This window comes from Anser anser (assembly GCF_964211835.1).
Source record: "Anser anser genome assembly, chromosome: 4".
In the NCBI taxonomy this organism is placed as follows: domain Eukaryota; kingdom Metazoa; phylum Chordata; class Aves; order Anseriformes; family Anatidae; genus Anser; species Anser anser.
In genome coordinates, this window is record NC_139724.1 from 20,818,795 (window position 1) to 20,834,476 (window position 15,682).

The following is a 15,682-nucleotide window of genomic DNA, read 5'->3' on the forward strand; positions in this document are numbered from 1 at the left end:
TAAGTCAGCTACTGAAAGTTGTGCTACACCCCAAATGTTTCAGGCAACAGATCCAGGAGAAAATCCTTAAAGAGAGATTATAGACAATTCAGGCAGTGATCATTAGAAAGGCACAGTGCAACACCTCCTTCCCCATCAGTCACAGCTGCACAGCTGAGCAAAACAAAAAATAAAGGGGCAGTACGACAAATTTGAGTGTGGGAGTAAGCATGGGTACTATACAATAAAATAACACTGACCACAAATAGCTTCTGTCTGTGTTCCCCTTGGTCACTTCTGTCTGACTAGTCAGCCTTCTTCCCTCCCTCTTTCAGTGATGGTCATCTCTCCAAATCAATTGCAGAAAAGAGGCATTGCCATCACTAGCTCACATGAAGGATCTCAGGAGGAGAAAGAGGAAGCTCCTCTATGTAACTGACTTGAAAACCACAAATCAAATGAGTCTCCAACAATCAGTCACTGCAACCTTCACCTTCATCCACAACGGTGACAGAATCAAAGAATGGCTGAGGTTGGAAAGGACCTCTGGAGGTAATCTGGTCTCCTGGAGCTCCTTGCCCAGGACCACGTCCAGGTGGCTGTTGAAGATCTCCAAGGAGGGAGACTCCACAGCCTCTCCGGGCAACCTGTGCCAGGACTCGGTCACCTGCACAGTACAGAAATGCTTTCTGATATTTAGATAGAACCTCTTGTGTTCCACTCTGTTGGAACCATTACCTCTTGTCCTGTCACTGGGCACCACTGAACAGAGCCTGTCTCCACCTTCATTGCATTGTCCCTTCAAGTATTTACACCTCTTATACACGTTGATGAGATCCCTCCCTCCTGAGTGATCTCTTCTCCAGGCTGAGCAGTCCCAGCTCTCTGAGCCTCTCCTCACACAGAGGTGCCCCAGTCCCTCGATCATCTTGTAGCCCTCCACCGGACTCCTTCCAGTAAGTTTAGGTCTCTCTTGTTCGTGGGGGCCCAGAACTGGACAAAGTTACTCTAGGTGCAGCCTCACCAGTGCTGAGTAGAGGATTTGCTCCACATGTACATGCAAGCACAACCGCAGCTCTTTCAACACTGCCAACACGCTATGTAAAAATAATTGTGTATGCATGTTTATTCCTGTGTGGAGGATGGGGTGGTGGGAAGTCATCTAGGTTTGTCATAATTAAGTTGGATGGCACCTGTAATGAACTGGAATGCAGAAGTATCCACTTTACTTCATTCTAAATTATCACCTTGACAAACCCACACATCAAAACCCACTCAACGAAGTCAGTTTGGAATCCAAGTTTCTAAAAGAAAAGTCCCTTTCTACAGCTGAACATTGAAGCATCTTTCAGAGCTACAGTACACAAAAAGTCGACCCCCAGACAGTTCTGTTTCTGTACAAGTCTTGAGCTCCACTTATAGCAGCAAATATCTAGATGTATAGTGGGAATGATCAGCAGGAGAAATCTACTGTAACACAGCAGATCTCTTCCTACAGAAATGGCTGCTTATTCAACCTGTCTCACAATCCCTGCTTGAAAAGGAACAATTTTCTCAACAGGAATGTCCTGTGGTCAATTACAGTGTGGTGCCTAAAAAACAGTTCTATCCCATCATCCAAGGATGGTTTCTGGTCATGCTGTTACATAAAAGGTGGAGGGCAAAGAAAAGTAGACGGTCAGTCAAATAACTCCATTCAGTGTTGGAAACAGTCTGGTGTGACGTTTGCTTGGTTTTACCCTAAGACAAGTACATGCCTTTAAGAGGTTTTGTCTGTTTTCTGTTTTTGTTTTGTTATTGTTACTGTTTTAAAGAGCATCTAGCGAAAAGGGGTCCCTGTAGGATCCTGTAATACAGCATCAGTGAGAGAAGAAACAAAGATCCGTCTGCTGAACATTAGAACTAGTGTAACTACACTACAACAAACATCAAACTATTGCAGGAACTTATTTTTGTGGTTAATTCATGATTGTTATTGAAGCTTTTTCTTTTGAAAAATTAAGAACTAGTCTACCTTTCAGAAGCTCAAGCCCTCTCCTACTCACGGCACAATTGCCTACAGATTGATCCTCTTAAAAAAACAGCTTTACTAGAATACGGTAAAAGAATTTTCAGATAAGCATTTGTAGTCTTTCATAATATTAAAGATGCAGATTTTGCTAAAAAAAATCCTAAAATTTAGCTCAAATTTGATTTGGTACTTCCAAGAGATCAATCCTTATCAAAAGACAAGGTGAAGAGAGGGTTGAGTTTTTGTTTTTCAGAAAGATGTACAAAGCTATTATTCTTCCAACCAGAGCACAGTCTGACTGTACAAAAGAGCACAGTCCAAAAATATCAATAGGAAGAAACAAGGATGAGTGAAAAGCAAGCCTCCTCCTCCAGTCACTGCTGGAATGACCCTGACAATTTTAGAAGAGGGTATGTAGAAGGTCAGTTAGGAGAAATAAAGCAGATGCCTGTATGCTAAAAGATTCAGCAGTTTTGGGCAAGTGTAAATGAGGGAGGTAGCGTAGTGCCAGCATGCAAGATAACAGCTTCTATTTACAGTGGCCTGCTCAACTCCAAAAATAAACTGTCAACACCTCTGTAAACATCAATGCTACACATGGTTTCTTATCATTCGGCTTTAGCAATGACCAAAAGCAATTCTCATGGACAGAGAAGTTATGTTATCCGTCCACAACAGGCATCATAGTCATAACCTCTCAAATTATTTTGTCTCAACCTTTTAAGACATTTGACTCTCTCAGGGAGTCAAATGCAAAACTTACTGCTTAAAACGAATCAGATGCTTTTGTACGTTTTCCTTTGCTCTTCTAGGCTCACATGCCAGAAGATTCAAGAGATAGAAATCTGAAAAGAAAAAAGACCCTATAACATGCCATTTTTCACTAGAAGGTTTAATACAATGATGTTCAGAAGTACTCTAAAGGACTTTTTGCTCATATTAGAGGGCTTTAACAGCTAGATATTTTGACAATAGGTGGCACCAACATTAGTTAAATTAAGAACCTTGTCCCTGCTGAGGGAAAAACATTCCTCTCAAACACCTCTGGGCAGTAATACTAAATGAATTCTTTGATATCACTGGATAAAACCATAAAAAAGTCAGGCAACTGTAGCTCATATGAGAAGTCACCATAGTCTGTAACCCAGTCCTCAGGCTACTCACCCTTAAATAATAAACACCTGATCTTTTTTATAAACTAAAGTATTTTTGGTCATTTTCAAGAGACTTAACTATGTCTCCTCACTCAACATCATGGGTACACACTACTTCTCAGGCATACTTGCTAGTCATGCACTTGCGCAGCATCGACTTTATTTAGATAGTAGGCAAGCACTCACTGCTGCAGGGTATTGGCCGCTCATGCTACGTTACCTGCTTCACATAGTTGTTGCTGTACCTTTTCCTATTAAAAGCACTGCCCCAGGAAAGCCCCATGCCTCAAACTGATGGCAGTCAAGACAATGTTTGTGTACATATTATGCTATACTCGCTCTACTCTTGCACTCTGACATAGGATAGCAGGCTGGGCAGAGTGTTGGCCAGGCCAGGTTCAGCTGTTCCAGGTCAATACCCAGGCACTCAAAACAAAGCCACACTCTCACAATACATCTTGCCATCAGCAAATGGGAATAGATAGTAAGACTGTCTATCACCAGGATGGAATCAAAGCCAAGAGATGTCCATGACACAAAAAGCTGATTTACTAGTAGGAAAGGGAAGATGCTCATACACTGACCACTCACACTTACACACTTACAGATATTCAGCAGGTATCGAGGGAACAGATTTAAAAAAAAAAAAAAAGGGAACAAATGGGACTGTGCAAACACATTTTGCATAAAGCTTCTGTTTAGTTACTCACCATGAAACCTAGCTGTTGCAGGGTAGTGGTATGATGTGGCATTAAGAAAGGCAAATATAAAATGGTGACATTATTTATGTGGTGGTGTGTTCTAGAAACGTTCAAACATCTTTTGTAATCTGCACAGAGCTGTGCTAGCTCTGGGTGTGTGTTTTTATTTTCAAGGAAGGCAGCACAGCTTTTTTTCCTTAAACTTTTCTTCCTAAAATTCAGATTCATTATCACATTAGGAAAATTTTCCTACCTCCTTCAAGAAAAAACAAGACACAAAAACCCTCCAGGATTAGATTTTAGCCTGCTACGGTTTGATGGTTCCTCTTAAAGTTTACTGTACACAAACCGAGACTAAAAATTTTGGTAGATGAAAGCCCTAGTGGAGAAACTGAAAGATGAGAAATCTGCCTTAAACGCGTGTGAATTATAATAGGACTGTATTATAGGGCAGTGCTGAACATAATGTTCAACATACATCAAACAAAACACGTCACTACTTTCTTCAGGCACACTATTTATAGAAAGGTTCTTTTGGAAGGGACCTTCAAAGACCATTGAGTCCAACTGCCTGACCACTTCAGGGCTAACCAAAAGTTAAAGAATATTATTAAGGGCATTATTCACATGCCTCTTGAGCACTGACAAGGCATGGAGCATCAACCACCTCACTAGGAAGCTTGTTCCAGTGTTTAACCACCCCCACAGTAAAGAAATTTTTCCTAATATCTAATATAGTCTAATATCCAGTGTTGAATTATCATTAGGTGTTTAATAAATGAAATGACTAACCTCTATAGCCCCACTAGCTAAAACAGCCAGCAGCAGTCATCTATCATCAGCTGAGCTCTTAAATCACACACAAGTTTGCCACAGGACTAAACTAATAATGCAAGTCAATACCCAAACACAAAACTTCAGTGCGTCAGCTAGTGAAATTTTACCTGTATTAAAAAAGAAAAAATCCAAAAGAAAATTCAAGAGGCCATAAAAATGCAGAATCATCTTCACCACAGAATAAGTGAAACTAGGTCTACTTTGGCAGAATAAATAGCACTAGCCTTTTCATATCCATTCTGAAGAGTCAGGCACTTGTAGCTTCAGAAAAACCTCTTCTGTTCACAGTTTAGAACAGTGGATAGTTGAGTGGATAAACTCCAGTTAGACAGAGAAGAGCATCAGTAATTAATTGTAGGAACCTAAACTGCCTAAAAATATTCCCTAAATCAATTCTTGTCACAACAAAGACTAATGATAGCACAAATGGCAATATAGGCTTAGCAAGATTGATTGCTTTTGTTAACTCTACTCAGTTAACTTCCCTGTTTCATTTTATTATGTTATGAAGCCAACTTTCCATTAAATTAACTTTCATCTAAAAAAGTCAGTATTTCTCTTTCTGTAAGATATACTTGAGCAAAAACTGTTTACTTTTACCTCAGTTTGGCAAACCAATATATCCTAAAGGAACGTACATCTAGTTCTATTTTAGGATGTAAAAGAAACGTGTATCAGCGTTGACAAACCCTGTACTTTCAGAAATTTAAGCACAAAATAAAGTACCAAACTCTTCAGACTGAAAATTAGTGTGCCCCCCCCCCATAAGGGGTGCTTATTTTCTCTGTTTCAGCATTTTTTTATTACACCTGAATCACTTTTAAAAGTGCGACACAAAGAACTAAAAGCAAGACCTTTTAGATTTGTTTATAAGCAAATCAATTTATATTGTCCATTGCTTTTTACAATGGTTTTGTATACCTTAAATGTATCTGTCCAAGCAAAAATTTGGTTTGATACTTTTGCCATCAATATAATCTGTTGAAAACATAACACAGTTCCAATAGATTGTGAGAAATATATCACAAAAATGAGTATATAAACTAAATGTAAGTACAAATGTAAAATGCAAGTGCATGTGTATTTCAAAAGGCAGCAGTTGCCAAAACACTGCAGAAGGATTTAAGAGCACTCTGTGTTACAACACAAAAACATAATACAACGAAGAGTCAAAATAAAGTCTGACTGACAATTATGCTGCATCATTCCTCATCCTGTGTTTTGAAAGGAGAATAGACAGACTTCAGAAAATGGACTGTATTAAAAAGAAAGAGGAAACGAGATTCTTAGCATAAGAATTTGCAGTGCCAGAAATCCAAGATGCAGCATGTTCTGAAAATAAAAGCATCAGACATGACCTTTCGACTCAATCCATCATCTTAGCTGAAGATAGTGGTGGGAGGGGTGGGGGAAAAATACTTACACCACAGGAGTGTGAAGAAGAATCAGACAAATGAAACAGAATTGAAATACTAAAAGCATAGCATTCTTCAAATCTGTCTCAAAATCCCCCACAAACTGATTGCATATATATTTCTGGAGTTCAAATAGATTTCCAAAACGAAAACAACAGATGTGACCAGTACCAAAATGGATTCTTACCTTTCTGCCTCTTCACTTGGGGAAAATTGCTGATTGTGGTTGCCTGAACTATTTCCACTACAATCTGATACCTAGTTTTAAAAACAGTAGGGGATAAGGGCACAGAAGGAGGAGAGAAGAAAAAAAAAACATGGTGTTAATATTTTATTTATTTATTTATTTATTTTAAAAATGTGTTCTTCATACAGCATACTTAAGAATCCATAAAATACAAAACACCTCATCTGGAAACTGAGCCATTTCGCAGTACATATGCAGTCCGAGAAGCAGTGCACATAGAGAGTAGAGCAGGGAAAAAGCTTGTCTTGAAACAAAAGGAAAACTTCTAGCTAATAATAATAGTGCCCCCTTCTCTTAACTGCTGCCACACTATAGCTAATAGCCTGCAGTGAACACAACGTGAAGTCATGCTCCTTAACACAAGAAGTAAATATAAATTTCCTGTAGGAAACTAGGATGGGAGTTCAATTCAAGACCAACGAGCTGTCTGTTAAGGTTCCACTTACTGCATGCAATAAAAACATGGTGCAAAATCTGACTTTGGGCCTGCCGGACTGCTACCCCCTCTCCCTGCAGGTTTGCTCTGAATATCTAGCTGCTACTTACCCCATGGTGCTGGGTGAGTAAACAGCTTTGGAATTTTTAAATGTCATGTATTAATTTTACTTTCAAAAAGTGAGCAGTATATGACAAACTCGACCAGTCACAGGCCCACGTGCACATTACTGCTAACTTCCCACTCTGATCTCTTCCCTTTGTTGTCTTGTTCGTTTCTTTCCCTCATATCTTAAGTAAAAGATGACGTGCTACACCGGAGATAATGGTCTCTTACCATGAATGGTATAGTGTGACCTTTGGCTGCTATACTAATAAATAACTGAAAAAAATATATAATGCTGCAATTTAAAGCAGAATGAAAACTATCTACCAGTTACTTCCTTATTGCTATTTACTCTCTGTGATGTTAACTCATCAAGTCTCATCTCCAGTCTTCTTCTGATAGACTAAGTGAATTTGTTTCATACCCCTCATGCAGAATTCATCTTTTCTTCCTCATTTGTAGCAGCCTTCCAATTTATCCAGGCTAACTTAAATCTGAGGGGAAATGAAGGTGAAATTTCACCGTACAACTCTCTGCTCTTGAAAGAAATAGGGACAACAATTTGTGGAAACTTGATAAAAAAAGGAATTAAACTCTGCCTCACTTCATGACAACGATGAAGTTAAACATTAGAAGGGGGGGATTTGAATGAAGTTCGTAGATAACCATACAGCATTCCCTTGTCTTTGGTTTTTGTATTTTCCAATTGAATACAAATTTTCAAAAAGCAAAGGTACGAATGAAAAAAAATTACAAAACAGCTCCTCAAAAAACTCAGCAAATGATTTTTTATGAAAACAAACAACAGCTCTCTAAATGTTCCTTACAAGAATAGAAGGGATGTTACCACAAATAGAGAAAAATTCTGATAAGGGTTTAAATTACCAAAATTTAGAGGCCCAGTAAAGACACTAAAGAGCTGTGAATTCAAAATGGTCTCCAAATTAATGATAAATAGTTATTGTATCACTTAAATTTAAGTTCTAAAAATAAAATCCACGCAAGCAATGCAGAAAATCAACGCAGTATTTCTTCAAGGCAATGCTTCTAACCAAGGAGAGAAAATAAGATTCAGAAAATCCTGGTACCATTACCAGCTATTTAGGGCAAGCCATTTGCAAGGCAGAAAGCTGGCACACGTGTTTACAAGGAGATCCACCACAGACAGCCTCCCACTCCTTTCTGATCTCCTGGCCACAAAACCCTTCACTCATAGGTTTCTAGTGATCCAGCTGAGAATTCTTCCCTATACCAATAACAAATACCTGGTTCTGATCACAAGAAGATTAGCAAAACTCTGCTAATGAAATCAGCCTGAAAAGATGCCTGGTGGGACTCCTGTGCTGTAACGTCACCTGCACATATTAGAGGGCACCCAGGAACTTGAGCTCACAGACTGTTTGATTCAACAACACATTTTATGTTTATTTTACTAAATAGGCAGTAATTAAATCCATCTTTAAAGATAAAGCATGGCAGGGATGTTTGAAAGAAATGTTGAGTTTCCCAGCAACTGTAGAGCCTTGGGATAAATTTCCTCAAGGCTAAGCCTACACAGAAAATTGTTTCTACTTAAATCTGTTCTTTATCAAGATGTTACGTGGCAACATTAGGAGTAATAGAAAGAGGCTGAACATTCATAAATGCCATGTACCAGCTTAGAACAGGTGCTGAAAAATGATTTTCAAATAAAACTAGGAAAGAGAATATTTGATAAATAGAGTAGCATTACCCAGAATAGACAGGTTTCCCAGTTAGATACTAAGTACAATGTGCCAGTAATTTATTTATTGTAGGAAGAGAACTGGAAGCATCCTTCCCATTCCCATTACTCCAACAGAATCTAACCATGTTCCTCTGTGTTAAATGCACTATACCTTATTTAGTTGCTCTTAAATGCATGATTTAATTCTTAAGTTGCCCTGTATGGAGTCAGGAGTTGGACTTGGAGATCTTTGCGGGTCCCTTTCAATATTCAGTTATTAAGCAATTCTCTTTAATTCCTTCTTTATAGATTTTTCCTGTGCTTTATTGTTGTGAATTACAAGCTGACATTAATTTGTTCATATAAAATACCATTTCTTTTGTTCATCAATATAGAGACCACTGTTTGGCTTCCTTGGCATCAATCTGCAAACTTTCACTGTTACATCACAAAAGCTTTGTGAAATACACTACCTAACTTTGAGATGCCTGCAGGTTGACCCATCTCCAAGTGCTCCCATAGTGCTGGAGAGCAAACAGAACAGGAGCTCCTCCTCCTTGCAGAGGAACACTCCTTAACTGATTCCATAGGGACTGGCTCTATACAGCAGAGGAAGAGCACAGCCCCAAAAATCAAAAACTTTTTTTCCCTTTGAAACGAACAGATTTTTTTTTAAATATTCCATTTAATCAACATTAATCTAATGATCGACATTACACTGGTTGTAGAAGAACACATCTTAAGACAATAGTAGTTGGACTCCACGGACTAGAAAGCAAAAGCCTAAGTGCAGCCAAAACCACGCTATTTCATAAAGCAAATTTTCTACCTCATATTAGGGAGCACAGTTTAAGGTGACCTATCAGCTAAAAAGAGAGCACATTGAACACTAATGTGCCTGAACAACAACAACAGAAGAGCTGGGTTTCTTTTGAAACAAGCAGATCCATTAGTGTGATTATGCTAATAAATATGATGTCAATTAGGTTTTAGACAGAGTCTAATAGAGACTAATTTCTGCTCTCAGTAAAGGCACACTGGCCCAGAGTAAAGAGCAAATTTTACAGCAGATAAGCAATAAGTAGCCAAGCAACAAAATCATTTCACCAACACCTAAGTGCATTTTCCTGTCTCAGAAATGCAAGTGGTTTCAGAATCAAGGAAAAGAAGAGAAAGAAGTTATTTATGCAGCCCACATAGTCCATCCTGGTACACCGTCACTTGGCCTGACCAAGCTGAGTCTAATAAAAGGTCTGGGTCACAACAGATGGCCCAAAGCTCACCAAATGGAATTGATGTGCTTGTGTCTTTCAGATGCTGCTGCAGCCATTTAGGAGGAAAGCTGATTTGTGGCAGCAATTGAAGGGAGTCAGGGAAGAAGAAAAATATCAGTTCTGGTTAGTGGCAACAGATTAGGACCAACACTCTGAAAACGGGTTCAGCAGTCCTCTAAAGCTTTGATGTGCTCAACAGAACCAAGTCAACACAGAAATTCTGCCAGAATAGCATCCCTGCTGCCTGTTTCCACTCACTTGTTCTTTATCCTCTTGCATCAGAAATCACAGGAGAAACAGCTCACCCATAAAGATAAGGCAAGCATAAACATCATCTTGTACTTGGGCAAGCAGGCTCAAGACACACGTGGGTATCCTACGTCACGATGGAAGTTGGAAGAAAATTAGCTGTTGACTTTTGTGAGGGGGAGGGAAAGCTAGCAGGAAAGTGAGCAGGTACTGTTTGTTCTAGGAAACAGCAAAATGAAACAGGTTTGTGATAAGTAGGAGTAGGCTTTCTTTAGGTCTTTAAGCAATTCTTCAAACTTCATTGACATGTTTAAAAAGGGTGCAATTGGGAAACACCTCCCTGCAACAGCCCAGGAAAACCTCTAAGTCAGTGGTAAAGTGTGCTGGAACTCAAACCTTTCTTTCCGCATCACAGAATCACAGCAGACAGCTCTGAATGACCAGTGTCCCTAGTGTCACTACGGTTCAGACAACAGACCTCTACAGTCCCCAGCCATGCTTCATGGAGGAGATACCACACGGTAGTGGAAATGCAACATATTATTTCATCTAACTTCACTGAGACAAGCTGCCAAAAAAGGCCTGGTATGCCTTTCAACAATACAGCGATCTCCGGTATACCACCCACCATCAACTAAGTGGAATTAAAAAATAAAAAATAAAAAAATAAAAATTTCTACCACCAAACTGAGAAGCCAACTATATTACAGATTTTAATGAATACTGTGCCCTATCATCCTTACTGTCTCCACTTCACCAAAAGAAAAAGAAAACTAAATTTGAATTTAAAAAGAAAAAACACAGTTCATTCTCAGTAACAGGCTGGCAAAAAAGCATGTTTAGTTTTAAATAAGCTACAGAGAAGCATCAAATACCTCAGTTGTTTCAGGAACTCAACATCGGAGTTGCTGTTAATGAGCTTGATGAACTCCTCATAAGAAGGAGCATATGTGTAGTCTTTCTTCTGATGTTCATTCATCTGTTCTCTGTACTCCAGCTGGCTTAGTAGCATTTGGTTGATATAATCCGGATCACTCAGCAGTTCCACCACTGGTTTCAGTACTGGAGAGGAAAAATATTTTAAAACAAAATCCTTATGTTGAAGAATAACTGCCTTCCTTTGAGAGAATATCGCAGATAAAAGGCAAAAATAAATACAAAAAATGATTTTAAAAAATCTCAAACCGGTCTTCTGGACTACATAGTACATTTGAGACTGCGCATACCTTTCTTCTTGATAAAACTGTTCGTGCTATTACACAAATTGATGTACATTGACAAAGCTGAGCTCCATTTGGGAAATTTCAAGTCTTTGTATTCTTTCTGCTCTGTGCCTTGGACATTATGACATTACAGCCTTTACAAATGAAAATTAAAAGTGAACTGAACCGCACAATATACTTGAGACTTCATAACTTCTGAATTTGACTTCAATTACATAAAAAATTATTTGTGTATTTATAATCTGATTAAAGAGTATCTGATAAGAAAGCAAAATAGAAAATCCTCAATTAAAAAAACAGTGGATAAATCAATGACTAAGAAAATCTGGTATCATGATTCAATTATAATCACATCCTTAAACCTATGGATTCTGTGTGTCTGAATAAAGCAGAACAGGTCAGAATTATTCATATAATCAATAAAAATAGTGCCACTGAAGACAGCAAAAGGGTTCCCCTGTGACAAAAATAAAAGAAATGAATGGACAAAATTGGGTTTTATCCTGAAAGGTGTTAAACAGCCTGACATCAAGTCAGTACAAACAAGTAAGCATATGCTTACTTTTGAAAACAGTGTCTTACTGATCATCATAATAAATTAAATTTCAGAATTTATAAACATAGTATCAAGACATACATAAAGATGTCTATAATTACTAATACTGTACAGGTGCAAACGGTTAATCATCTCTGATCTTTGCTCTACCTTTTGTTGCAAGGATTTCTGCAAGGACTATGCGCAAGCTGACAGACTGGATATCCTTTGAGGGTAGGAGACAATACACCAGAATTTGAGAACATTTTTGCAGGAATCTTACTTCTTCATCAGAGCTCCTCAAGCACGGGTGCAGCAAAAAAGGTCTCGGTGGATCTTCCTGCCTAAGAAAATTAAAATAAAAAATAGAAAAGAAAAGAGAGAGAGGGAGAAAGAGAGAGAACTTACATAGCACTTGTGTTATGACCAGTCATTATTTCTGAAAACATACAAAATATGCAAAATCCATTATCCAGTTAAAAAAAAACAGTAAAGAAGCACTTTAAACCATGTGCATTTTTTCAAATTCGATTTAAATATATATATATAAAGACACATTTCCAAATTCTTTTGTCCTGTCTGTGTTTTCACCCACCAAAATAGAAATACAGTATTTTAAAACTGTATCAAATAGAAAAAAGAAAAAAAAAAAAAACAATTGGAGAGAAATTAAAGTTTCTCTGAATTAAAAAAGAAAAATAATTTGTTCCTTCACTGATCTTACTATGAAATCTTGTTTAGTTTCTCAAAAAAATGACTGGACAATCTCAAAAAGCAAATACATTCTTGTACAGCAAACTAATTATAGATTTGAACAGAGTATTTGGGATCACTTCTAGTTTGAGAAACAGGTCTAGCTGCTAGATAATGAAAGTACAATCTTTCCTTTGTTACTGGCAAAATGTAAATACACGTTTGACTTAGCTTTCCTAAAACACCAATTTTCAACCTGGCACCTGCAGACTGCATCAAATTGCTCTGTGCAAGATACCTTGATAGTAACAGACTTGGTATTATCATCCATCTACAGTGTAAATGAGAAACTAAGTAAGAAGATCAACAACAACAAAAAAACACCACACAGATTTAGAAAGACTGTGCTATCAGGTTGGCAAATAAAGGAAGAAGTGACTCCCAAAGAGCAAAGACAGAGCCAAACAAGTCACCTCAGTAGGTCTGCAAATGAGAACTGAGCACTTTATTAACAGTGTTAGTGGAGTGTATAAAGTGTGTAAATCGAAAGCATGAAGCTGCAGGGGATCAGTGGGTGTGTGCAGCCCAACTTTTGGGGCAATACCCTTGTGGGCAGCATGCTCACCTGAAAGGGGTGAGAGGCCTTAAAGAGATTTTAGGCACTGCTCACTGAGATGGGACTAAACCTGCATCTCCCAAGTCCCAGCAGTCGCCCCTGCCAAATCACAGATTTCCCACTTGTTTGAACCTGAGCACCTCAGGCACACAGAGATTACAGAGCCGTTCAGAGAAAGGACAGGAAAACTTGTCTCAAGTTGAGTCCTTTGATCAGCAGCTTCAGGCTGGAATATACACCTCTTGTACTAATAACCACCGTGGATTTAAAAAATAATAATAATAATAAGCAGGGAACAAGCCTGGGAACAGAATCAGTTTTCCTCCATCATCTTGAGTGCCTCAGAGTCAGGGTCCATCTTGCCAGCCTTCAGTGGAGGCAGATCCTGACCTTTTTGGCTAATTAACGCGTCAGCTTCAAGAAGGGGCTGGAGACAACTCTCAGCCAGAACCCTTAGCCTGCTGGGGAAGGCATTCATGAGCATGCACTTGCTCACCAACAAGCAAGCTGGATACTGGATACTGTGGATGGAGGAAAACCAAGATTCCTTGTTGCTTTCACTTTGTACATCGTGAAAGAAGCAGGCTCCTAACTTTTATATAGAGCACATCAGGCCTGGAGTCAGTATAGTGTGCTACAGTATTGTAACGTATCATGCTGATATACTCCTCCTTCTGCCACTTGAGGGGCAAATAAACACACACACACAAGCACATCATGGTAGGTGCATTTTGGGAAGATGGCACGAAGCCTTCCAGCGCTAACAGCCGGGGGTGGCCACACCATGGCTGCAGCACAAAGCACGACAGCACAGTGTGCACTGCTCACAGGCTCCTCACGAACAGCCCTTCTGATCACAGCTCAGCTCTGGAAGAAACAGGGAGCAAACCTCTCCTGCCTTGATTTTGAGTCAGTACCAACCAGTCCATCTCCTCCCAGCTGCCAATGGTTTTCAGGACTTTTCAGAGCATGGCGGCCTGGATGTGCCACGGGAATTCCTTACTGGAGGTCACTCAGTACCTTTTCTTTTACTCAAGAAAGGCTCTAGAAGCAGAGCTGGTGCTCTAGCAGTTCCTTCACGGCCACATGCCTGACATACTCCAACCCCAGACTTGTGGTTTAGCAGCAAGGTGACCATGCCAGGGGGTACAGGATGGCAGACACGTCGTCACCTGAGAGGTGCCAGGGCAGTTCCCAAAGACAGCCAGGACTGGTCTTCAGCAGAAGGCCCTGAGGTATTATGAAGGCTCAGGCCTTTCATGTCTCACCCCAGCACCTCTTCCTATTATCTGTGATGTCTGCTTCCTTCCCACTACTGCAGGTTGCCGTCCTGACTGTTACCCACAGAGCTCCTCAGAGCTGATTGCCTGTGTGTGTGGAAAAATGACCAAAAATTGCATGGACTCAAAGGAGAAGTTTCCAGTTAGACACCACTACATGGCCAGTGGCGCGAGGCAGCACTGCACAATGGTTTTTGCTAGTTGGCAAAGGAGGGAGCAAATATGGTAGAAGAATATCAGTATTGTAATAATAGTTGTAATTCTGCTCCAATAATGCAAGCCATTTGTTTCAAGATGACCAACATCAGTTTTTAAACTCATTTTCAGGAGAACACGAATATTAAAATGACATTTGGTTTTGATTTCACTGAAGCCTTTTATTGAATCCCAAATCAAATGGTTTTATTTTCAAAGGTGGATAATGGAGAGCGCTTCAATTGTTGCAAGACAAATTTCAAAAACAAGTCCCTAGTAGCAGCTTGGATGTACATACTTTGTTTGCTCTTCTGAGGAGCAGCGTATGAAGATGAATGTGTAGTTTTCATTATTATCCAGCACAGGTGGTAGGGCTGATTTAGCTCCAGAAGCTGTTTATCTTGTTCTGGTAGGATCTCTTCCCTCTAGCAGCTGAATACCTGGCTATCTTCCTCAGTGCATTTCCATTCCTCTCACATCCTCCAGATACATCCTACAGCCTTCTCTCCACCGCATCAAACACCCCGCCTCACATGCTCTCCCTAAAGGCATTCATTATCCAAAATCAGACACGTCCCAGGCAGACTGGCAGACAGAAAGTCTGGGCCATTTACGTACAGCCACCTCTTACTGGGAAGCGAAGGCTTCATCTTCTGGACAGGTCAGTCCACCTAGAGTCGGCCACTTCGAAATTCCGCCAGAAGCTCAAGCTAAATGCCAGAGAACAGGTTTCATACACAAAGCATCAGCTGGCTGGCAGCAGACTAACTTTCAACAACCCATTCCTGGCTAGTAACAGCAGTGATACAGAGTCAGAACTGAAAGCAAATGTTGACTTTTTTTTTTTCTTCTTCTTTCTCCTAGAAACGCACACAGACTTTCCTTTCTGGACAGCTTTACCTGATTTGTGGGACATGGTGCACAGTTATTAGATCAAGATTTACTTCAGCATCTCTCTAAACCCAACCACACACAGCACAAATCTCCTGAGGAATGATGGTCTGTTTGGGACTGCAGACACCCTGGG

General features: G+C 39.6%; 1 protein-coding gene across 4 annotated transcripts in view; it reads right to left on the reverse strand.

The window, feature by feature from the left end:
* Window positions 1–15,682, reverse strand: part of SNX25 (sorting nexin 25) — a 90,379-nt gene that overhangs the window by 41,983 nt on the left and 32,714 nt on the right. For all 4 annotated transcript variants that reach the window (XM_083834242.1, XM_083834239.1, XM_083834241.1 and 1 more), the window contains 3 exons: window positions 12,043–12,215; window positions 10,989–11,175; window positions 6,285–6,355 (listed from right to left, as the gene is read on the reverse strand). In XM_083834242.1, the coding sequence (XP_083690368.1) occupies window positions 6,285–6,355; window positions 10,989–11,175; window positions 12,043–12,215 (431 nt within the window). The remainder of the gene's footprint in view (window positions 1–6,284; window positions 6,356–10,988; window positions 11,176–12,042; window positions 12,216–15,682) is intronic.